Source organism: Schistocerca nitens, chromosome 2 (assembly GCF_023898315.1).
Source record: "Schistocerca nitens isolate TAMUIC-IGC-003100 chromosome 2, iqSchNite1.1, whole genome shotgun sequence".
Classification (NCBI taxonomy): domain Eukaryota; kingdom Metazoa; phylum Arthropoda; class Insecta; order Orthoptera; family Acrididae; genus Schistocerca; species Schistocerca nitens.
In genome coordinates this window covers 1028266711-1028291503 of record NC_064615.1, presented here as the reverse complement: position 1 = coordinate 1028291503, position 24793 = coordinate 1028266711, and the positions used below count along the sequence as shown (strand labels likewise).

The following is a 24793-nucleotide window of genomic DNA, read 5'->3' as shown; positions in this document are numbered from 1 at the left end:
GTGCTCGTGGCACTGTTGTTTATTGCATGAATTATACTCTCATCATCTTCAAAGTGTGTATCACATAGGGAAACCTTAAATGGCCGAAACAGATAGAAGTCCGAGGGCGCCAGGTATGATATGTACAACGGATGAGGCAATCATGTCCTGTAAAATATGGCTATGTGTTTCCTGGTTCTGAGAGTTGTGGGTGGAAGTGCATTGTTGTGATGAAGCAAGATTCTTGTCAGACCGAAGACATCGAAAACTGTTGTTGAATTTGTTGAGATTCTTCACAGAGCCGTGACGCTCGATTCGATATATCGCTCGTGGACTGGTTTCTTGTCTTTGGAGAGTTTCGCTGGCCGCAAAAAGGGGGAAGTTCGAGAGAGGGTGCAAGAGGTACGAGTGGTAGCGAGTACGGGTGTTGATAAAATAACGATACATCGATATATTTTCCAAAAAAAACAGTACATTGGCGGTATTCTTTTACCGATATATCGATACCGAAACGGCGATATAGAGTGCCGAAATTTTTATTTTATAATAGATACACACATCATCAAAAAGCTTTTGCATCACCTCGGTTCAGAGAGCACCGGAACCAGAACAGAAAATTGGAATAGAGATCGACATAAATATCATTTCCGCCCTTTTTATTGCTCGTGAAAACCACACATTGTATGTTGAACCACCATATAGTGAGACCTTCAGAGGTGATGGTCCAGATTGCTGTACACACCGGTACCTCTAATACCCAGAAGCACGTCCTCTTGCATTGATGCATGCCTGTATTCATCGTGGCATACTATCCACCAGTTCATCAAGGCACTGTTGGTCCAGATTGTCCCACTTTTCAATGGCGATTCAGCGTAGATCCCTCGGAGTGGTTGGTGTGTCACGTCGTCCATAAACAGCCCTTATCAGTCTATCTCTGACATGTTCGATAGGGTTCATGTCTCGAGAATATGTTGGCCACTCTAGCAGAGCGATGTCGTTATCCTGAAGGAAGTCATTCACAAGATGTGCACGATGGGGGGCGCGAATTGTCGCCCATGAAGACGAATGCCTCGCCAATATGCTGCCGATATGGACGGGCTATCGGTCGGAGGATGGCATTCATATATCGTACAGCCGTTACGGCGCCTTCCATGACTACCGGCGGTGTAAGTCGGTCGGCCCCACATACTGCCACCCCAAAACAGCGGAGAACCTCCACCTTGCTGCACTCGCTGGGCAGTGTGTCTAAGGCGTTCAGGCTGACCGGGTTGCCTCCAAACACGTCTCCGACGGTTGTCTGGTTGAAAACATATGCGACACTCATCGATGAGGAGAACATGATGCCAATCCTGAGCGATCCAATCGCCATGTTATTGGACCCATCTGTACCGCGCTGCATGGTGTCGTGGTTGCAAAGATGGACCTTGCCATGGACGTCGGGAGTGAAGTTGCGCATCATGCAGCCCATTGCGCACAGTTTGAGTCTTAACACGACGTCCTGTGGCTGCACGAAAAGCATTATTCAACATGGTGGCCTTGCTGTCAGGCTTCCTCCGATCCATAATCTGTAGGTAGCGGTCATCCACTGCAGTAGTAGCCCTTGGGCGGTCGGAGCGAGGCATGTCATCGACTGTTCCTGTCTCTCTGTATCTCCTCCATGCCCGGACAACATCACTATGGTTCACTCCGAGGCGCCTGGACACTCCCCTTGTTAAGAGCCTTTCCGGGCACAAAGTAACAATGCGGACGCGATCGAACCGTCTAATCATGGTTGAACTACAGACAACATGAGCTGGTGGAATGACCGGAACTGATGGGCTGTCGGACCCCCTCCGTCTAATAGGTACTCCTCATGCATGGTTGTTTACATCTTTTGGCGGGTTTAGTGACATCTCTGAACAGTCGAAGGGATTGTGTCTGTGATACAATATCCACAGTCAATGTCTGTCTACAGGAATTCTGGGTACTGGGGTGATGCAAAACTTTTTTTGATGTGTGTATTTTTTCGCAATTGTCGGAAAATATATGAAATCGTTCTTTTGAAATTGTAGTAGAACATAAATTGACTTTCACTTACTACTTTTTGAGCTCCCATCATATCCAGTCTTTCTCTGACAGTGTGAAGCAAGTATAGGTGGCACAGAGAGGAAGTCTGATTGCACCGGAGGGTGGCGGTGTGAATGGAATAACAAGATTCCGGATGTGGAGAAATAGCACACCAGCTGCGATAAAAAAGAATTTGAACGCAACTAGTGTGCTATATCTTCACATCTGTACTCTTCAAAGACAGCTGCTGAAAAAAGAGGGCCATAATCTAAATGACAAGACTGGTTTTTGCGATAGGCGGAAACGCGTGCGGGGATATGCTTACGTTATCGGCGCTTGGCGCTACCCACAGAAACTGCAACGTTTAACTTCACCACGCAATTTTGACACTGCAGCTGCCAGGTCGCTGGCGTCTACAAAAAAGGAAGTCGGCATGAAGTGTTCCAGAAAAATCCGATATGTGACGAACCCGAACGATGGACGCATCGGACACCTTTTACTGTGCCACTTACCTGCAGTTACCATTGTTAGCAAAGTGGTTATCGCCAAGCGCGAACGTGCATTGTTTTCTTTCAATTCTTGCTGTAAGGGGAATAACCAAGGAGCCAGCTTGCTGATGCACAGAATATCTAACAATTAACCAGTACTTAAATATACAGAACTAAAACAGGCAATATATTTACAATCTGCAGCCGATATTTTTATAGGCTGAGATATAGATTTTCTTCGTTAATATGTAGTTAATTTTTTCGGTTTATCGAGGTCCGATAGCATTTTTTAAGTATCGATATATCGGATTCCCGATATTTTTAAGAATATCAATGGTCTTAGTAGGGAGGCTAGTGAGGGCGCGGGAGACAGAGGGAGCTCTGTTCTGTGAAAGGAGGCCTGTACCAGACTGTCAGCCAGTGCAGAGGGTTGCGGGCGCTGCGCCGAGGAAAGACACCGGCCTACATTCATTTGGTTGCGGCCTTCGTGTTGGCGTGTGTCGTGTTGGGACGCCAATAATGCCGCTGGAGGGGGCGTCAGCCTGTTGGGTTTGCCTTTCCATCTAGGACTTCATCCGATCACCTGTGACCAGTTCTTTTTCTGAATCTGGTGAGGCATTTATCTGATGAGAGCATGTTTATGTGTAAAGGAGAACGCCCTGTACTCTTTGAAGTTTTAATGGAGCTCGGAGACAAACATGTCAAGTACTTAATAGTGGCGTAATGAGCCAGCCCTTGAGACACGCAACGTTCCGAGACAGTATTATCTTTGTAGTGGAAATGTTATATGACTTGTTCATCTTCGATACAGTGAAAAACATCTCTTCTACTGAACAAATGTTTATAGCTCTTAAGGTGTGCATTTTACAGCCCATGTTTACTAGACGTTATTTTCTTGTTTTGGTGTAAGGAACCTGTCCGCAAAGCCTGTACAGGGAGTTTAACTAGACGTTGTGTAATCCAACAAGTCTAGTCTTCTCTTCCGTACCTCAAGTTGATAGCTGAGATCGTTGGCAACGAAGTCAGAACTTTTGAGCAGTAAATATATTTCTTCCAGTCTCCGACATTTAAGCGACTTATTCGTTGCTATCCATTTTGCATCCTGAAACAACAGTTACCGTGAGTTATATGGTTACACATACGCTGGTTATGGACAAAATCTACAAAAGTCATCGGTATGTGGTTACCTTCGGAGCGCTCCAGTTGGTTTTGATAAACACCTCGCCACCCAGTTGGTTCATTGCATCCTTCAACTGTGCGCTGAACGCGGGGAAAGACGGTTGCTGATAACAGAGAAAATCACATAGTCTGATTACTGTTTCCGGTATGCGTTGCTTACTGAATTACAAAAAATAGAAACATATTTTTATATGACACTTAACTTCTTCCAGAAGGGCGCAAAACAGGGTTCACTGTATGTAAATTGAAGATGGAGTGGAGAAGAAAGGAAAGCAAAAGGAGGTGCAGGGCTTCACAACCAACGTGCTCCGCGAACAGACAGCAATTGCAAGCTTGCGATCAGCGAGCACTGTAGGGAGGTTCCATCGTCACAACACAAGGTAGGGAGTGGGGAACTGTGTGGCGACTAGACAGGGGACCACGTAGATACCGCCAGTTTCTCAGGCTAATTAATTTTGCGGCCACTATAAATGTGGGTTCACTGTTATAACTGAAAAAAAAACTAAAATCATACAGCTGTCACGTAATTTTGTTACTAATTACGCACATGCTTCCCAGACATTACTCACGTAATGACTTTCAACGGACTCTCGCACTCTCAACCTTTAGGAAAGAGTGGTTCACGTGTAAAGGAGATCACGTATACGACGCTGGTACGGCCTATTCTTGAGTACTGCTCGAGTGTTTGCGATCCGTGCCAGGTCGGACTGAAGGAATTCAGGGGCGGGCTGCGAGGATTGTTACCGGTAGGTATGAACAAACGGTAAATGTTACGGAGATGTCTCGGGAACTCAAATGAGAATCCCTGGATGGAAGGCGACGTTCTTTTCGACAAACACTACTGAGAAAATTCAGAGAACCTGAATTTGAAGCTGAGTGTCGAACGATTCTACTGCCGCCAACATACATCGCGCGTAAGGACCGCAAAGATGAGATACGAGAAATTAGGGCTTATTCGGAGGCGTATAGACAGTCGTTTTTCCCTCGCTCTATTTGCGAGTTGTACAACAAAGGAAATGACTAGCTGTGGTACAGGGTACCCTCCGCCACGCACCGTAGATGGCTTGCGGAATATCTATGTAGAAGTAGATGTAGATAAACTGCATTTATACTCTTTTACAAGAGCTTCTGTATTCGGCGTAATCGTTCGAATGCACTGTAAACGCAGACTGCAATTCAGGTTACGGTCGAACACTGAGTTTCCCCATGCGCGTTTTATTGCTCTTCATTGCTCAAAACAGCTGCTCACAGGCGTACGTGGAACCAGACACTGATACTACGCCTCCAGCACTCTTGTGCAAACGAGTACATCGATCCTGACGAAATGCCAGCAGAAACCTATAATGTTTCTCGTTTTACTAAATTTGTCTTTATATTTCCCGTCGCACTGCGGGTCAGTTACTTCAGGCTGCAGATCCGTGCGAACGTCATCAATATTAATTAAATATAGAGAGGATGACAGACGAAAATCATCTTCTAGCGCCACCCCATTCGAAAATCGGAACAGAAATTCTTCCTTAATGTTATGCGGAAAAGATGGATATCATTCGAAGTCTCTCATAATAGCGGAATCCTTCACTGAAGTTAACTTGGAAAATTATCTGCTTTGTTCAGCTGATTCTATCCACGTGACAGTCTCTACCAAAATCACAGTTTCATTTCGACCGCTTGTACACGGTCGATGAAATGGGTTCATAGCAGTGAAGATTAACTGGGGAGAGGAAACGGTGCTGGTGCCTTGAATCTCTTGATGAACTGTGGTATCGTGTTGAAGCTGAATGGGCAGCTGTACCTGTACACGCCATCCAAGCTCTGTTTGACTCGATGCCCAGGCAACTGAAAACAAGATGCTGAGTTTCATTGCCAAAGCAATGACCATGTACCACAGGAGTATGGCCTCAGCTTGGGCCTCAGTTTTTCTAAACGGAAAGAAATGGAAAGTTTGGCTCTCCTTGCCTCTGACTGCCGCCATGAATCTCTGGGCAAAATGTATGCACGCACCCAGAGCGCCACAGAACCAAACAAAGACCACTATTTACCTCTCGTTGTCATCCTAATTACAATAATGAATTAAAGAAAAAAATATTATCGTGAAACCATTTATATCTATTACTAACCGAGTAAACGAGACATACACCTTCAACTCTCCGTTTCAGAGACAAGGCAGCAAAATTGCATCTTAAAATGTACGGAATTCAGAACAACTAATCTTACTCAAACTTAAACCAAACCGTCAATTACTTAAATTTAATACAGACAAGAAATATTGGTATGTAATTGTTAGTGGAAGTCTGGGAAAGGGGGGAGGAGGTAGTGTAACACTTCAATTGCTAACTATTCCGCTATTTACATTCGATGGATGCCAACGTTGCTCTTCAAGAATTCCGCTACGGTGAACCTTCTCTCTTGCATATTGTGTGATTGGTGCCAGCACATCGACAAGGCCGTTCATTGTCACAGTTTAGTTGAAGCGCTTCCGACATTCACACATTAAGCAGGAAAGAAGGTTTACCACACCCGACATCGATTTCTTGTATCCTGTATGTGATATTACCCGGCACTCACCCGCTATGACACAAGGGCCTGAATCATTGAAATCGATTATAAATAAAATAAGGGTTATAAGTACAACTGAAGCTGGCATCTTCACAACATAAAGATAAGGATTTTGTACGCTAGTTCTTCATCAGTGATTCACATTTCCTTCGGCAACTGGATGCGATCGTTCAACTTTTAATAGTGTCACACGAATATCCCTGTTACACGTAACGGTTCTGATTGTACACTACTGGCCACTCAAATTGCTACACCAAGAAGAAATGCAGATGATAAACGGTTATTCATTGGACAAATATATTATACTAGAACTGACATGTGATTACATTTTCACGCAATTTGGGTGCATAGATCCTGAGAAATCAGTACCGACAACAACCACCTCTGGCCGTCATAACGGCCTTGATACGCCTGGGCATTGAGTCAAACAGAGCTTGGATGGCGTGTACAGGTACAGCTGCCCACGCAGCTTCAACACGATACCACAGTTCATCAAGAGTAGTGACTGGCGTATTGTGACGAGCCAGTTGCTCGGCCACCATTGGCCAGACGTTTTCAATTGTTGAGAGGTCTGGAGAATGTGCTGGCCAGGGCAGCAGTCGAACATTTGCTGTATCTAGAAAGGCCCGTACAGGACCTGCAACATGCGGTCGTGCATTATCCTGCTGAAATGTAGGGTTTCGCAGGGATCGAATGAAGAGTAGAGCCACGGGTCGTAACACATCTGAAATGCAACGTCCACTGATCAAAGTGACGTCAATGCGAACAAGAGGTGACCGAGACGTGCAACCAATGGCACCCCATACCATCACGCCAGGTGATACGCCAGTATGGCGATGACGAATGCACGCTTGCCGGCCGGAGTGGCCGAGCGGTTAAAGGCGCTACAGTCTGGAACCGCACGACCACTACGGTCGCAGGTTCGAATCCTGCCTCGGGCATGGATGTGTGTGATGTCCTTAGGTTAGTTAGGTTTAAGTAGTTCTAAGTTCTAGGGGACTTATGACCACAGCAGTTGAGTCCCATAGTGCTCAGAGCCGAATACACGCTTCCAATGTGCGTTCACCGCGATGTCGCCAAACACGGATGCGACCATCATGATGCTGTAAACAGAACCTGGATTCATCCGAAAAAATGACGTTCTGCCATTCGTGCACCCAGGTTCGTCGTCGAGTACACCATCGCAGGCGCTCCTGTCTGTGATGCAGCGTCTACCGTAACCGCAGCCATGCTCTCCGAGCTGATAGTCCATGCTGCTGCAAACGTCGTCGAACTGTTCGTGCAGATGGTTGTTGTCTTGAAAACGTTACCATCTGTTGAGTCAAGGATCGAGACGTGGCTGCACGATCCGTTACAGCCATGCGGATAAGATGCCTGTCATCTCGACTGCTAGTGATACGAGGCCGTTGGGATCCAGCACGGTGTTCCGTATTACCCTCCTGAAACCACCGATTCCATATTCTGCTAACAGACATTGGATCTCGACCAATGCGAGCTAAGTTGCGATAGGATAAACCGCAATCACGATAGGCTACAATCCGACCTTTATTAAAGACGGAAACCTGATGGTAAGCATCTCTCCTCCTTACACGAGGCATCACAACAACGTTTCACCAGGCAACGCCGGTCAACTGCTGTTTGTGTATGAGAAGTCGGTTGGAAACTTTCCTCATGTCAGCGCGCTGTAGGTGTCGCCACCGGCGCCAACCTTGTGTGAATGCTCTGAAAAGCTAATCATTTGCATATTACAGCATCTCTTCCTGTCGGTTAAATTTCGTGTCTGTAGCACGTCACCTTCGTGGTGTAGCAATTTTAATGGCCAGTAATGTATCTAATGATCGATCGTCAACTGTTTAAATAAACAATAACAGATATTTCCGCCTACTTACGTACAATACTTAATAAAAGAGAACATGGTCCGCAGTAGGCTGTAATGCAAATGAATTGTATTTCAATCGTTCGACAAGCTAATTTCGACGACTTGTCATTTTGAATCACATGTGTAATATTACCTATTACATCTCGAATTGTCAAATTATTCTTCACTGCACGAGAGACGTAGACGTTGTATTCCAGCCTTACATTGTGAATGGATCCACTTTAACGTGACCACTTCAAACATTACGTGTTGCCAACAACCTCCGAACTGCTCCTCTACTGCAAGCAGTTTAAGTACAATGGCAGCTACATTACGCTGGCATTCGCCGAACCTACACCGTTGCTTCGGTTTGCCACAGCGTCCAGACAGTGATTCATCATTCCAAATCGCTCGTTCCCCGTCATCCACTGTCCAGTAGCGTTGCTCTTTACATTACCTCAGTTAGAACTGACTACAATCTATGCACAGTCATTGTCCTAGCTCAGTGGTTCCCAACCTGGGCGTAATTACCGCTGAGGGGTAAGATGACATTTCCCAAGGGATAAAAATTATAGCCGGCCGGAGTGGCCGTGCGGTTCTAGGCGCTCCAGTCTGGAGCCGAGCGATCGCTACGGTCGCAGGTTCGAATGTGTGTGATGTCCTTAGGTTAGTTAGGTTTAATTAGTTCTAAGTTCTAGGCGACTGATGACCTCAGAAGTTAAGTCACATAGTGCTCACAGCCATTTGAACCATTTGAGCCATAACAAACGATTCGATTCTATTTCAGTCACAAAACTAAATTATTTTCTAAAGATAATTACTGTTTTCGTAATTTTGTAAAACTCTAATATTGATTATGTAAGTTATCAATTTGATTGGAATACTCGCTTTCAAATTCTGAAGGTGGCAGGGGTAAAATGCAGGGAGCGAAAGGCTACATACAATTTGTACAGAAACCAGGTGGCACTTATAATAATCGAGTGGCACGAAAGGGAAGCAGTGGTTGAGAAGGTAGTGAGACAGTGTTGAAGCCTATCCCCGATGTTATTCAATCTGTATATTGAGCAAGCACTAAAGGAAACAAAAGAAAAATTTGGAGCAGGAATTAAAATCCATGGAGAAGAAATAAAAAATAATTATTAATCCAGTGACAGTGAGGGAGTGTACTGAATGCATGCCGAATGTCAACAAACACGGAACCCTAGGCTTCCCTACCTCCTGCCTACTGGACTCAAGGGTGACACAGCGGGCAGAGTTTTACAGGAGTGCTGTTTGCGAAATCCACACAGATTCGTATAAAAGTTATTTAGGGCCATATGCCGATTCCTATAAAGGTTATTTGGGGTCATCAAAAAGGTCGTAATACGCAACCACTAAACGTGTTCCATAATTCTACAGCAGATTTACGTCGCCGATATACGATTACAGGTACATCCATCTGACGACTCTTGGAACGCTTCGTTGCTCCAACAACCAACGATAAACGTTTGCTAAAGCCCTCCCTCCACCTCCGTGCCTTGTTACAGCCCCACGTAGCGTTCCACGACATTTCGATCGCGGCAAATCGGAGCAATGAAGCTTCCGCCATGCTCACTGTAACAAGCTACCCCGGAAAACCTATCATAGCAGGGCCTGTTACTGTGATGATCGTGGTAAAAATGAACACGGTGGTCTGAGAAGAGATTCCTCAACAAGTATGGCTGAAATGTAATTGCTACTTTCGTACACTGTCGGGTAGTTTGGCTTCATTCGCTGCCTTATACAAATCATCCGTTTTTGTTCTCTTATTTATGTAGCAGTTCTTACAGCCAACGTTAGCTCTGATTTAAACTACGGACATTCCTGGATCCAGTTTCTGATGAAGACGGTCCGTCTCAAGTAATGTTAAATACGAATGTGGCGTTCTTCCTTCCTTCCTGCCCGATGCCCTTTATCCAGCCAGTGCTGGGTCGGGAATGGTATGGGACTTCTCCAATATCGCAGAGAACCAGTACATACAGGTAGTGGTTAAAAATATGGGAACCCCAAGAACACAAAACAAAGTTGGAGCACTTCTGAAGCCTGGCTCTGGCTCTGAGCACTATGCGACTTAACTTCTGAGGTCATCAGTCGCCTAGAACTTAGAACTAATTAAACCTAACTAACCTAAGAACATCACACACATCCATGCCCGAGGCAGGATTCGAACCTGCGACCGTAGCGGTCACGCGGTTCCAGACTGAAGCGCCTTTAACCGCACGGCCACACCGGCCGGCCTTCTGAAGCCTGGAAAAGAATCAACGGATCCTAAATATTTCCGATCAGTTTATCTTCTTTACCAACTGTATAAAGTCTTTGCAACGCTGACCCTCATTCACATCTCACAAAACGTTGATAAACACCTTATAAGTGAGCAGTCACATTTCCACCCAGGGAAGTCATGCTATGGTCAAATCCTTAATGTGACTCAGCACATAAAATGTGGATACAAAAGAGGACAACTAACAGGAATGGCATTCACAGATCTGTCAGCAGCGTATGACACCTTCAGCCACAGAAAGTCGATCAGAAAAGTATGTTCAGTCACAAAAGACTACCATTCAGCACAGTTTATCCCGTATTTGCCGCAAAACAGGAGGTTTTTGTCACTCTGCATTATAAGAAGAGTCGATGAAAGGCCTTAAGGAATGATCTTCCTTAGGTTAGTGTGTTGGCGCCCCTGCTGTACATTATCTACAGAAACGACCAACCAATCAACCCAGGAGCAAGAACACTTATTTATGCTGATTACACAGCAACTGCAGCTCAAGGCAAAACCTTTGAGGAAGCGGACATGAAGCTGACAGCAGTCCTCGAAGATGTCTCCAAGTATTACGATGATAACCACCTAAAACCAATTCCCAGAAAGACGCAGGTCTGTGCCCTTTCTCTGAGAAACGGGGAAGCCATAAGGGAGTTAAATTTTATGTGGAGAAGGCAAAAACTATGTTACTACGAATACTCCAAAATACATGGGAGTAAAGTTGGATTGTAATCTTACATCAAAGATCATTGCCAAGAAAAAAAGCTAAAAGTACCTGCATCATCCGTGAACTTACTAGCACCATCAGAGCTCAGCTCACATCCAAATGTCCTCCGTACACATAGGGTGTTTCAGGAAGAATGGTAAATATTTTAGGAGGTGGTAGTATAGACGAATTGCAATAAAAATTTCCATATAACATTTGTCCTATTATTATTGATTACAGAGACACAGCCGAGATCAGTGTATTTTCGTTTTGTGTGTTGATACAGTGGTTGCCATGGACGTATTTATCGAATGTCGGCAGTAGAGCGTTGATGTTCACATTGTGAAGTTGTGCTTTAATTTACATTGAAGTTTTCAGTGTGATTTGTTGGCCGATTCTACTGTATTGTAGTGTGTAAACATGCCGCACGTATTTACAGATGCTGAGTATGGCGATTTGGTTTTTATGGCTTTTGTAGTGGGAACGCTGCTGCTGCTTGTAAACAATACGGCATACGATTTCCTAATCAGACTCAAGAGTGTTTACTCGTGTTTTCAAGACAACGCGTGACACTGGTACAGTGGCCAGCAGTCATTTTGCATCTGAACGTGTAAATCAACAGACTATTGATGAAATACTCGTAGAAGACATAATTCAGTCGGTAGAATGTAGTCCTTCAACAAGCACACATAGAATTTCTGCATGTATCGGTGTTTCACATAAAATAGAATGGTGGACATTACGTATGCAAGGGTTCCACCCGATTCATTTACAGCTCACTCAGCCATCTTCAATCAGGAGATGAAGATAGGCTATTGGAATTTTGTCACTGAATACGTGAGAATCGCCAGGTAATCTCATTTTTACTCATCACTGATGAAGCCACTTTCACTCGTGAGGTCATCAGTAACACTCGTAATTCACATAAGTGGTAAGAAGAAAACCCACATGCCATTATAGAGACACATTTTCTAGAGCGCTTCTCTGCAAATGTGTGCTGCAGTTTGATAGGTAATCAATTGATTGGTCCTGTTGTGTTACTGCATCGTCTTACAGGACCCCGTTATCTACACTTTCTTGAAAATGAGCTTCCAGCGTCATTGGAAGAGATCTCTTTGGCTACAAGAATGCGTAAGTTCATCCAGCATGACGGGGCTCCTGCACATTGTTGTAGTAAGGTGACACATCACCTAAACCTAACATTCCCCCAAAAGAGGGATCGACAGATATGGGCACGTGTCTTGGCCACCGCGGTCTCCGGATCATACCACTTTGTATTTCTGCCTGTGGGAATGGTTGAAAAACGAAGTCTACAAAGAAAAAATAACTCCAAGAGCCGATTTGGTCGTTGGAATTATAAGTACTGCAGTCCTCATAAAACAACGCATAGACGACCTCAGAAGAGCTACATGTGGTGTTATGAAGAGAAGTCAAAAGTGCATTGAAGTTGGCGGTGGAATTTTTGAAAATCAATTGTGAACGTCCTCATTAACCTTTACCTTACGTTTGTTTGGGTTATATACTTTTTTTTTTTTTTTTGGTCATCAGTCTACTGACTGGTTTGATGCGGCCCGCCACGAATTCCTTTCCTGTGCTAACCTCTTCATCTCAGAGTAGCACTTGCAACCTACGTCCTCAATTATTTGCTTGACGTATTCCAATCTCTGTCTTCCTCTACAGTTTTTGCCCTCTACAGCTCCCTCTAGTACCATGGAAGTCATTCCCTCATGTCTTAGCAGATGTCCTATCATCCTGTCCCTTCTCCTTATCAGTGTTTTCCACATATTCCTTTCCGCTCCGATTCTGCGTAGAACCTCCTCATTCCTTACCTTATCAGTCCACCTAATTTTCAACATTCGTCTATAGCACCACATCTCAAATGCTTCGATTCTCTTCTGTTCCGGTTTTCCCACAGTCCATGTTTCACTACCATACAATGCTGTACTCCAGACGTACATACTCAGAAATTTCTTCCTCAAATTAAGGCCGGTATTTGATATTAGTAGACTTCTCTTGGCCAGAAATGCCTTTTTTGCCATAGCGAGTCTGCTTTTGATGTCCTCCTTGCTCCGTCCGTCATTGGTTATTTTACTGCCTAGGTAGCAGAATTCCTTAACTTCATCTATTTCGTGACCATCAATCCTGATGTTAAGTTTCTCGCTGTTCTCATTTCTACTACTTCTCATTACCTTCGTCTTTCTCCGATTTACTCTCAAACCATACTGTGTACTCATTAGACTGTTCATTCCGTTCAGCAGATCATTTAATTCTTCTTCACTTTCACTTAGGATAGCAATGTCATCAGCGAATCGTATCATTGATATCCTTTCACCTTGTATTTTAATTCCACTCCTGAACCTTTCTTTTATTTCCATCATTGCTTCCTCGATGTACAAATTGAAGAGTAGGGGCGAAAGGCTACAGCCTTGTCTTACACCCTTCTTAATACGAGCACTTCGTTCTTGATCGCCCACTCTTATTATTCCCTCTTGGTTGTTGTACATATTGTACATGACCCGTCTCTCCCTATAGCTTACTCCCTATAGCTCGAACAGCTTGCACCATTTTATATTGTCGAACGTTTTTCCAGGTCGACAAATCCTATGAAAGTGTCTTAATTTTTCTTTAGCCTTGCTTCCATTATTAGTCGTAACGTCAGAATTGCCTCTCTCGTCCCTTTACTTTTCCTAAAGCCAAACTGATCGTCACCTAGAGCATTCTCAATTTTCTTTTCCATTCTTCTGTATATTATTCTTGTAAGCAGCTTCGATGCATGAGCTGTTAAGCTGATTGTGCGATAATTCTCGCACTTGTCAGCTCTTGCCGTCTTCGGAATTGTGTGGATGATGCTTTTCCGAAAGTCAGATGGTATGTCGCCAGACTCATATATTCTACACACCAACGTGAATAGTCGTTTTGTTGCCACTTCCCCCAATGATTTTAGAAATTCTGATGGAATGTTATCTATCCCTTCTGCCTTATTTGTCCGTAAGTCCTCCAAAGCTCTTTTAAATTCCGATTCTAATACTGGATCCCCTATCTCTTCTAAGACTCCTGTTTCTTCTTCTATCACATCAGACAAATTTTCACCCTCATAGAGGCTTTCAATGTATTCTTTCCACCTATCTGCTCTCTCCTCTGCATTTAACAGTGGAATTCCCGTTGCACTCTTAATGTTACCACCGTTGCTTTTAATGTCACCAAAGGTTGTTTTGACTTTCCTGTATGCTGAGTCTGTCCTTCCGACAATCATATCTTTTTCGATGTCTTCACATTTTTCCTGCAGCCATTCCGTCTTAGCTTCCCTGCACTTCCTATTTATTTCATTCCTCAGCGACTTGTATTTCTGTATTCCTGATATTCCCGGAACATGTTTGTACTTCATCCTTTCATCAACCAAATGAAATATTTCTTCTGTTACCCATGGTTTCTTCGCAGCTACCTTCTTTGTACCTATGTTTTCCTTCCCAACTTCTGTTATGGCCCTTTTTAGAGATGTCCATTCCTCTTCAACTGTACTGCCTACTGCGCTATTCCTTATTGCTGTATCTATAGCGTTAGAGAACTTCAAACGAATCTCGTCATTCCTTAGTACTTCCGTATCCCACTTCTTTGCGTATTGATTCTTCCTGACTAATGTCTTGAACTTCAGCCTACTCTTCATCACTACTATATTGTGATCTGAGTCTATATCTGCTCCTGGGTACGCCTTACAATCCAGTATCTGATTTCGGAATCTCTGTCTGACCATGATGTAATCTAATTGAAATCTTACCGTATCTCCCGGCCTTTTCCAAGTATACCTCCTCCTCTTGTGATTCTTGAACAGGGTATTCGCTATTACTAGCTGAAACTTGTTACAGAACTCAATTAGTCTTTCTCCTCTTTCATTCCTCGTCCCAAGCCCATATTCTCCTGTAACTTTTTCTTCTACTCCTTCCCCTACAACTGCATTCCAGTCGCCCATGACTATTAGATTTTCGTCCCCCTTTACATACTGCATTACCCTTTCAATATCCTCATACACTTTCTCTATCTGTTCATCTTCAGCTTGCGACGTGGGCATGTATTCCTGAACTATCGTTGTCGGTGTTGGTCTGCTGTCGATTCTGATTAGAACAACCCGGTCACTGAACTATTCACAGTAACACACCCTCTGCCCTACTCGTAGAACGTTATCCTTTCGTTGATTATTCAATCATTTTCTCATGGTAACCTTGGCAGTCCCCTCCCGGAGATCCGAATGGGGGACTATTCCGGAATCTTTTGCCAATGGAGAGATCATCATGACTCTTCTTCAATTACAGGCCACATGTCCTGTGGATACACGTTACGTGTCTTTAATGCAGTGGTTTCCATTGCCTTCATGTCGTTGATCATTGCTGATTCTTCCGCCTTTAGGGGCAATTTCCCACCCCTAGGACAAGAGAGTGCCCTGAACCTCTATCCGCTCCTCCGCCCTCTTTGACAAGGCCGTTGGCAGAATGAGGCTGACTTCTTATGCCGGAAGTCTTCGGCCGCCAATGCTGATTATTTATCAAAATTTAGGCAGTGGCGGGGATCGAACCCGTGACCGAAGACGTTTTGATTATGAATCAAAGACGCTACCCCTAGACCACGGGTAGCCTGGTTATATACTAACAGCTGTATCTCTGTACTCAATAAAAAATTGGACACATCTTATATGGCATTTTTTTGCAATTCGTCTCAACTACCACCTCTTACAGTATTTACTATTCCTCCTGAAACACACTGTATGCAGTGGCACTGTGCGTCTCTGCAGTAGAATACGTAGCACCAGTGCGGCGAAATTGCACACATCCCAAACAGGTGGATACGGCGTTGAATGAGACTGGATGCATTCTGACTGGCGTCGTACGGCCAAACCCTGTCACTGAAATTTATCAAATTATGGGTATAGCGCCACCTGACATCCGCAGAAGCACATTCGCATAAATGGAGAAAAAGAAGCGGGAAACCGATCCCAGACACCCCATGCTTGGGTACGAACCACAAAAGGCTAGGTTGAGGTCAAGGAGGGGCGTTATGCCCACAACGTTAGCAGTTCCATCAGCACCTGCAACTCGCCGAACAGAGCTATGGCGAATTTCATCAAACAACGGAGAACGTCAAAGAGGAACCTTCTGTGGGCTTTCATCCGCAGTATGTGACATGGAAGGCGCTAAAACAACTGAGGACACGAGTGTCACGAAACAAGGCGAACCTAAGGAAGTGAGGCTTCATGACTGAGGATGAGTCCTGTGACTAGCGAGCTGCAAGACCAACATCATCTCCGGGTCCGCAGTAACCTGCCTGGTCCTTGCACCACAGAGGATCTACGTGTAGCAAGTGATACGGCTATTAAGACAGTGGAATTCTGGAGTTTACGGATCATCTGACAGAAAGTCGGTAGTGCCTGGCAGGATTATGTTATTTTGTATTATCTAAGTCCTGGTTATTAAAATAAATGAGTAAGTATCACGCATAATACGGTGTAGGAATTACGTTGGCATTCAAAACACCTTCCACTTGCCTCGGAATGGATAAACACAGGTCCTTACGGTTTTCAAGGCACTACCCTAACGGTTTTTAAGGGAATACTCTTTCAATCGACTTGCAAAATAGCGGCAAGTTCAGGTAACGATAAAAGAGGTGGATAGCGATCAAGTACACTTCTCTTAGTAGACGACAGAGGCTCAATAGTACAGAGATCAGATGAGTGTGATGGCCAGGAGAGATGCGATAATTCATTCTCACACTTAAAGAACGAGTCCTGGACGATGCGAGTTATGTGAACAAGGGCCCTGTCATGTTGGAACACAGTACCATCACTGTGGAACGAAAACTTGACCACGGGATGGACCTCATCAGCCAAAGCGGTCACACAAATTTTGGCAGCAATGTGACCTTGTAGAGTAACCATGGGGCATAAGGAATACCACGATATGGCTGCCCAAAAAAAATGGTTCAAATGGCTCTGAGCACTATGGGACTCAACTGCTGTGGTTATCAGTCCCCTAGAACTTAGAACTACTTAAACCTAACTAACCTAAGGACATCACACACATCCATGCCCGAGGCAGGATTCGAACCTGCGACCGTAGCAGTCCCACGGTTCCGGACTGCGCGCCTAGAACCGCGAGACCACCGCGTATGGCTGCCCAAATCATCGCCGAATTCCCGCCATATTTCACTTTTGGTACGTGAACTCGGCCGTGAACTGGAAACAGTCTGAAACAAGACCCATCCGACCAAATGGCAGTTTTCATCCATTGCGTGACAGGGTTCGCAGGTGCGACTTACAATTCTGCAGTGACTTTTGCAGGTATCGTGCTGTTGTTTTTCGTCGCAATCCTCTTCAATCACCGTCTGTCATGGCCATTCAACAGACTCTTTCGTCCATGTTGTGACTTAGCGGATGATGTTTTCCCCTCTACCTCGTATGTCGTATACATCTTCGAAACGGTGCCTCTTGAAACACCAAAAACTTTGGCTACCTTCGTTCTACATACCACGATATGGCTGCCCAAATCATCGCCGAATTCCCGCCATATTTCACTTCTGGCACGTGAACTCGGCCGTGAACTGGAAACAGTCTGAAACAAGACCCATCCGACCAAATGGCAGTTTTCATCCATTGCGTGACAGGGTTCGCAGGTGCGACTTACAATTCTGCAGTGACTTTTGCAGGTATCGTGCTGTTGTTTTTCGTCGCAATCCTCTTCAATCACCGTCTGTCATGGCCATTCAACAGACTCTTTCGTCCATGTTGTGACTTAGCGGATGATGTTTTCCCCTCTACCTCGTATGTCGTATACATCTTCGAAACGGTGCCTCTTGAAACACCAAAAACTTTGGCTACCTTCGTTCTACATCTACATCTACATGCATACTCCGCAAGCCACCTGACGGTATGTGGCGGAGGGTACACTGAGTACCTCTATCGGTTCTCCCTTCTATTCCAGACTCGTATTGTTCGTGGAAAGAAGGATTGTCGGTATGCCTCTGTGTGGGCTCTAATCTCTTTGATTTTATCCTCGTGGTCTCTTCGCGAGATACACGTAGGGGAGGAGAGGGGGGGGGGGGGGGCGAGCAATATACTGCTTGACTCCTCGGTGAAGGTATGTTCTCGAAACTTCAACAAAAGCCCGTACCGAGCTACTGAGCGTCTCTCCTGCAGAGTCTTCCACTGGAGTTTATCTATCATCTCCGTAACGCTTTCGCGATTACTAAATGATCCTGTAATGAAGCGCGCTGCTCTCCGTTGGATCTTCTCTATCTCCTCTATCAACCCTATCTGGTACGGATCCCACATTGCTGAGCAGTATTCAAGCAGTGGGCGAACAAGCGTACCGTAACCTACTTCCTTTGTTTTCGGATTGCATTTCCTTACGATTCTTCCAATGAATCTCAGTCTGGCATCTGCTTTACCGAACATCAACTTTATATGATCATTCCATTTTAAATCACTCCTAATGCCTACTCCCAGATAATTTATGGATTTAACTGCTTACAGTTGCTGACCTGCTATTTTGTAGCTAAATGATAAGGGATCTATCTTTCTATGTATTCGCAGCACATTACACTTGTCTACATTGAGATTCAATTGCCATTCCCTGCACCATGCGTCAATTCGCTGCAGATCCTCCTGCATTTCAGTACAATTTTCCATTGTTACAACCTCTCGATATAGCACAGCATCATCCGCAAAAAGCCTCAGTGAACTTCCGATGTATCCACAAGGTCATTTATGTATATTGTGAATAGCAACGGTCCTACGACACTCCCCTGCGGCACACCTGAAATCACTCTTACTTTGGAAGACTTCTCTCCATTGAGAATGACATGCTGCGTTCTGTTATCTAGGAACTCTTCAATCCAATCACACAATTGGTCTGATAGTCCATATGCTCTTACTTTGTTCATTAAACGACTGTAGGGAATTGTATCGAACGCCTTGCGGCAGTCAAGAAACACGGCATCTACCTGGGATCCCGTGTCTATGGCCCTCTGAGTCTCGTGGACGAATATTGCGAGCTGGGTTTCACACGATCGTCTTTTTCGAAACCCATGCTGATTCCTACAGAGTAGATTTCTAGTCTCCAGAAAAGTCATTATACTCGAACATAATACGTGTTCCAAAATTCTACAACTGATAGACGTTAGAGATAAAGGTCTATAGTTCTGCACATCTGTTCGACGTCCCTTCTTGAAAACGGGGGATGACGTGTGCCCTTTTCCAATCCTTTGGAACGCTACGCTCTTCTAGAGACCTACGGTACACCGCTGCAAGAAGGGGGGCAAGTTCCTTCGCGTACTCTGTGTAAAATCGAACTGGTATCCCATCAGGTCCAGCGGCCTTTCCTCTTTTGAGCGATTTTAATTGTTTCTCTATCCCTCTATCGTCTATTTCGTTATGAAAGCATCCGCCATATGAGTACCAATATTTTGGCAATGTTCGAATTCACTTATCTCCAACGTAATGCACTCACGGTTACACAGAGTACTGTTCTGACCACCACTGATAATTGCAACGTATTGAGGACATTGCACAGGTGCTGTTCATGGTCAAATACAAAAGCGCGACCTGCAGGCTAGGCTAGAATCTGAATTTATGTTCAAGCGTGCATTTCTCCCTGTGCTTCGATACTTTTGTCCAACCCGTTTATATAGGCTGTTACTACGATGGGGTCGCCAGTTCCAAAGGCATTTGAAAACTATTGCCAGCTCTTCCCATCCCCCAATCCCTCTTTGAGGTTGGAAGGCGTACATCTCTTCTGTCTGAGTCTAGTGTAATCGATAGCCAACTGTGACATTATGATACAAAGCGTTTGTGCATCAGCTGTCTGAGGCGGGATGCGAGAACCAGCCCCGTATTTACCTACATGAGTGTGGAAAACCGCTTGAAAACCACATTCAGGCTGATTGGCTCAGTGACCCCACCGTTGATTCAAGGCGGATTCGATCTAGGACTGGCATGGTTACCTGTGTCGTGAAAGTGATTTAACATACTCTGCTCTCCAGGCAGGTATATCAATAGGTTGTAGCAACTGAGAATGTATGCAGACTGGGACTATCCTACAATCGCCTTAAACATTAAGCTATCTGAGCATGACTACAAACCAGAGTTGCATTTCTTTGCCACAACTAAACAGCACATTGAACAGCACAACTGTGTGAACAGAGTTGGAGGAGGACCATGCTTTACACTGTCATGGCGTAAAAAAGAACCTATTCTACATATTAGACTGTACAGAAAAGATAAAAAGAAATACTTTTTTATGTAACAAAAATGTCACAAATGCACCGTTTCCTACTAGCGATCAATGAAATTTTTGACACTAGTGATGTTCAGTGAATGAGTTCAAACTGCCGTGTGATGAATATTGTTTTAGAGGTGTCACAGAAATGTCTTCTGTTTACATTAGAGTACATGTAATCCGCGTGTTAATGGTCGCCTCGTGATGACTGGATGTTGTGTGATGTCCTTAGGTTAGTTAGGTTTAAGTAGTTCTAAGTTCTAGGGGACTGATGACCATAGATGTTAAGTCCCATAGTGCTCAGAACCATTTGAACCATTTGTTAATGGTCGTCTAACATGCTCAAAACAAAGACATATTTCACGAAAAATGGTTTTAGCTTCAGCCAAATGGGCAACGAGCTCTTCTGGGGTCTCAAACACCATACACTCCATCTCTCGCTATAAAAAGAGAGCCATGGGACTGAGGTGCTGGACCTCCCTCCCAATCCAACAGCTGGGGAAAACGTAGTCTAAATGTTCCTTGATATCGACGGCAAAGAGTGGTGGGGCTGGGTAATGCGTGTACCATGATCGTTGCCTTACTTCTAGTGAGTCCTGGTTGCTGCTGATGTGGCCTGGATATCATGTAAAGGTCAGCGGCGTCCTCTTGGCTGTATTCTGACAGGGCAGGAACTAACGACAGGTTAGAGGCCCCCTCCATGTTACTGTCAGCAACTGGCTGTACACCTGTGTCGGTGGTGCGTATGTGTGGGTAGTCTCTGTTGTCAGGAGCTGGTCCTGACTTGATTTCATCAGTACTTGAACAGTAGTCTCCACAGTATTTATGGTGGTGGTTGTCAGTCTTCTGGGAGGGCCTGACAATGTCCAGCTGGAGGAGAAGGAGCTGTTTCCATTGGTGTCTAAGTTCTGGAGAGATGACAGTAGCTCCATGGGGCTGCAGCTGACTGTGATGGCACACTTCCTTGCCATGTTCGGTAGAGATGATATACATGCAGCATCCCTGGTGCTAGGTGATTGTCGTTGGAGTCCAACTGTGATGAAACCTGAATGTGGGAGCCCTCATTTTAGCTGCCATGTGGTAGCGTGGAATCACAGTGTGTGTTCTTGCTGTTGGATTTAGGGCAGTTGGACCAGGTGCAGGAAAATGTATGGCTGTCAGAAATGGAGGACTTCAGCAGGCCCATAACTACTGACTCACATCATTCTGTAAGTGCCTTTGACACTTGTTGGCCGGCCGGTGTGGCCGTGCGGTTAAAGGCGCTTCAGTCTGGAACCGCGTGACCGCTACGGTCGCAGGTTCGAATCCTGCCTCGGGCATGGATGTGTGTGATGTCCTTAGGTTAGTTAGGTTTAATTAGTTCTAAGTTCTAGGCGACTAATGACCTCAGAAGTTAAGTCGCATAGTGCTCAGAGCCATTTGAACCATTTGACACTTGTTGTTCAAACTTGTCCTCCACTCTTTCTGCCTTGCCGTTACATGCTGACTGAATAGGTGCCATGATGCGGGATATGTCATTCTGGAAACATGTCAGTGCTCTATGTTCTTCATGTTGGCCATTCCCAGTTGGCCTCAAAGTAGGAATACTTGAGAAGTCGTTGTGATATGTGGGCAGTAGTATAGCTCCGTCAATAACCAAAAGGCAATCTTTCAAGTGAAAGAGGGTCCACAGTGGAAGATTGTGAAGGCTGGTAACTTCGGAGGCCAGCTTGATGAAATCAGCACACAATGTGCTGGGGCATTCAGTGATGTCTTGTGGCATAGGCTATCTTTGTGGTTATTAGAGGAAAGTTTCATACAGCGTAATGAACTCATGAGTCAATCTGCAAGCAGAGCTCTGCCCAACTATCAAACGCTGGATCGGCGCCCATGGGCAAGCGACACAACATGTTGGCATTAGTGTGTTTAGCGGTGAAATTGTAATGAATTTTGTAGTTGAAACTATTGAAGAGCAAAGCCCATCATCGCATGTGCTAGGCCGCTACGCTGTCCATCCTGGAAGCCTAATGTATGGCCCAAATGTTGCCAGTGAAGGCTTACGATTAGTAATTAGGTGGAAGCGTACTCTGCAGAGAGAGGTAAAGGAATTTTGTGACGTGATGTGTGATGGATGAGACCATCATTATATCTGTAAGTTATTCCTCTGGGCATGTGTTACCGTTTATGAAGCTTATGTGATTGGCTGTTCAACTTTTCACCATTCTTTTGAGAGAGTACTTCCCCAGTGGCATATGGTATTGCATTGAGTGTATGTCCAATGAGCATCTACGTTTAAATGAAGTCAGGAGTCACACAGATTACAGATGTTCCTTCAGTTTTTTGTAAGCGCTGTCAAAGGCCACTATCCACTTAACTGTATCTCTTTCTCTCAGAGCTGGATGAGGGGTGGACAGTGATATCTGCGTGTGCAATATATTTCATGTAATAATTTATTTTGTCCACAAAATATTGCAACTTTTTTATATTGTTCGTTTATACCATCTTGCTGATGGGTTCTACATGACGTTCCATAGTATGGATGCTGTTTATGTTTTGTATGTGGCCTATATAATCCTCTTCTGCTTAGAAGAAATTACTTTTGCACAAGTTGCAATGTACCCTTGCTGCTTGCAGTTTTCTTTTTTATCAAGATGTACAGATTTCATATGCATTCCAGACGATTATCTCATATGTCAATAATTTCATCCAAATAGTTCATGGACGATGATACGTCTCTTGTCAATGTTTTTCAACATCTTGACTACCATAATGATATAACAGTTACACATCTTTTATATGAGTTTTATTTTGTAGATCACAATGAGCTCGTTTCGGCATACTGGCATCATCAGGTATTCTGTACATACATTAACAGATGATGGTCTTGATATTGCAAACTGTAACTGTGATTGTAAAGGTATTATATATATTTGATTGGTATTTTTTACATTACATGGAATATCAATGATGCAATATGCTGTCTCTGTTGGTGTTTGTATTTAGATGTTACATGGATGTTTGCTGCAGACGTACTGCTATATCTGATGCTTGGATGTAGATTACTCTGTTTTTGTGTGTTACTTCCCCTGTTGACAGCTTGGATGATAGTGGTCAGCAATACTGCATGTTTACATAGTTACCACTAGAAGTAGGTGGTGTGTGGAGAACCTGTTATGTTTCAATTATTTTCTTAGGTTTGATTCTGATTGTTCTTCAACTGAAATTTCTCATGGTTTGTGCTGAAATTATAAATTATTTTTATTTTTATGCAATAATTTTGCAACAGTTTATGTGCTTTGATGTTTCCTCCATGTTATATCTTAGTTGTACAGAGTTTATGCTGTTACTATGGACGTGTGCTACTCAGAATCTTTGGTTTGTTTATTTTACTCATTTTTTCTTCTTTATAACATCAATAAATTTTTCAGTACACTTTTTAATGTACTTTTCATGCTAGGGTGGTTTGTTCGTTCAGCAGATTTAGAGAGTTATTGTGTGCATATGAATATATCTCTGTTTCTTCAAGAATGTTCATGTCTGCCCCCTTTTCACTTATATGGAGGATTTACAATACCTATGCCAACATCATAACTTAAGCAGAACCACGGCTAGTAGCTCACATTGGACAATAAGGAGCAAAATTATGAGTCCAACGAGAAATTAACAGCAAACTATCTCATAAGGAATACCTAAGCCAAGATATGTATGTGGATTATCTAAAATTAAGTAACAATACTACTCAATTAATGGCTGACATCATTCCACACTTTATAAATATTTATATACATAACATTAGCACCCAGATAAGATTCATAAACAAAAATAAAATCAAGCAGCTCATGAAAAAGCAGTACTTCATTGTCAAAAGTAAGAGCATAATATCCCCATTCAATTTTCACAAAAGAACCATCAACATGACTGAAATTTCTTTCAATGATCAAGAACAAAAACTACTGGATAAAGGATTAAAGTGTACTATTGAACACAGATTCCACAATACACAACAAAACAATTAATATCATCTGCAAAGATAGCACTACACTTAGAAAATTTAGCTATAAAACAACAAAATGAAATTACTATCGAAATAGCGAATAAAACAGAAAGAGAGCCCAAAATCAGGAAAAGCTACAATACGTATTCAAATAATAAAACACTGCCAAATTAATCAAAAATTAAAGAGTAACAACAATTAGCAATTAAATAAAGGCAATAGTCTAGTTATCAATAAAAATGACAACATACAAAAAGTTAATGGTTCCTTTAATAATAATGGAATCACATAAATGCATAAAAATCTCTGAAACAAATTTGTAGCCCAAACTAAGGAAACCATGAAAACATACTGTATAGTACTAATGAATGTGAATAAAGGACGCACATACCCATGAACCTTAGAACACCAAGCTCCACATACACCCAAAGATACAATAGCTGTCTGTTCCTATATGTCCTGTAGCA

The 24793-nt window shown here is 43.8% G+C and overlaps 1 protein-coding gene across 1 annotated transcript in view; it reads right to left on the bottom strand.

Moving 5' to 3' along the window:
• LOC126237379 (cell division cycle protein 123 homolog) overlaps positions 1-24793 on the bottom strand; it is a 127926-nt gene that overhangs the window by 18808 nt on the left and 84325 nt on the right. The window contains exons 3-4 of the mRNA XM_049947462.1: positions 3701-3796; positions 3502-3615 (exon numbers count right to left, since the gene is read on the bottom strand). Of these exons, the coding sequence (XP_049803419.1) occupies positions 3502-3615; positions 3701-3796 (210 nt within the window). The remainder of the gene's footprint in view (positions 1-3501; positions 3616-3700; positions 3797-24793) is intronic.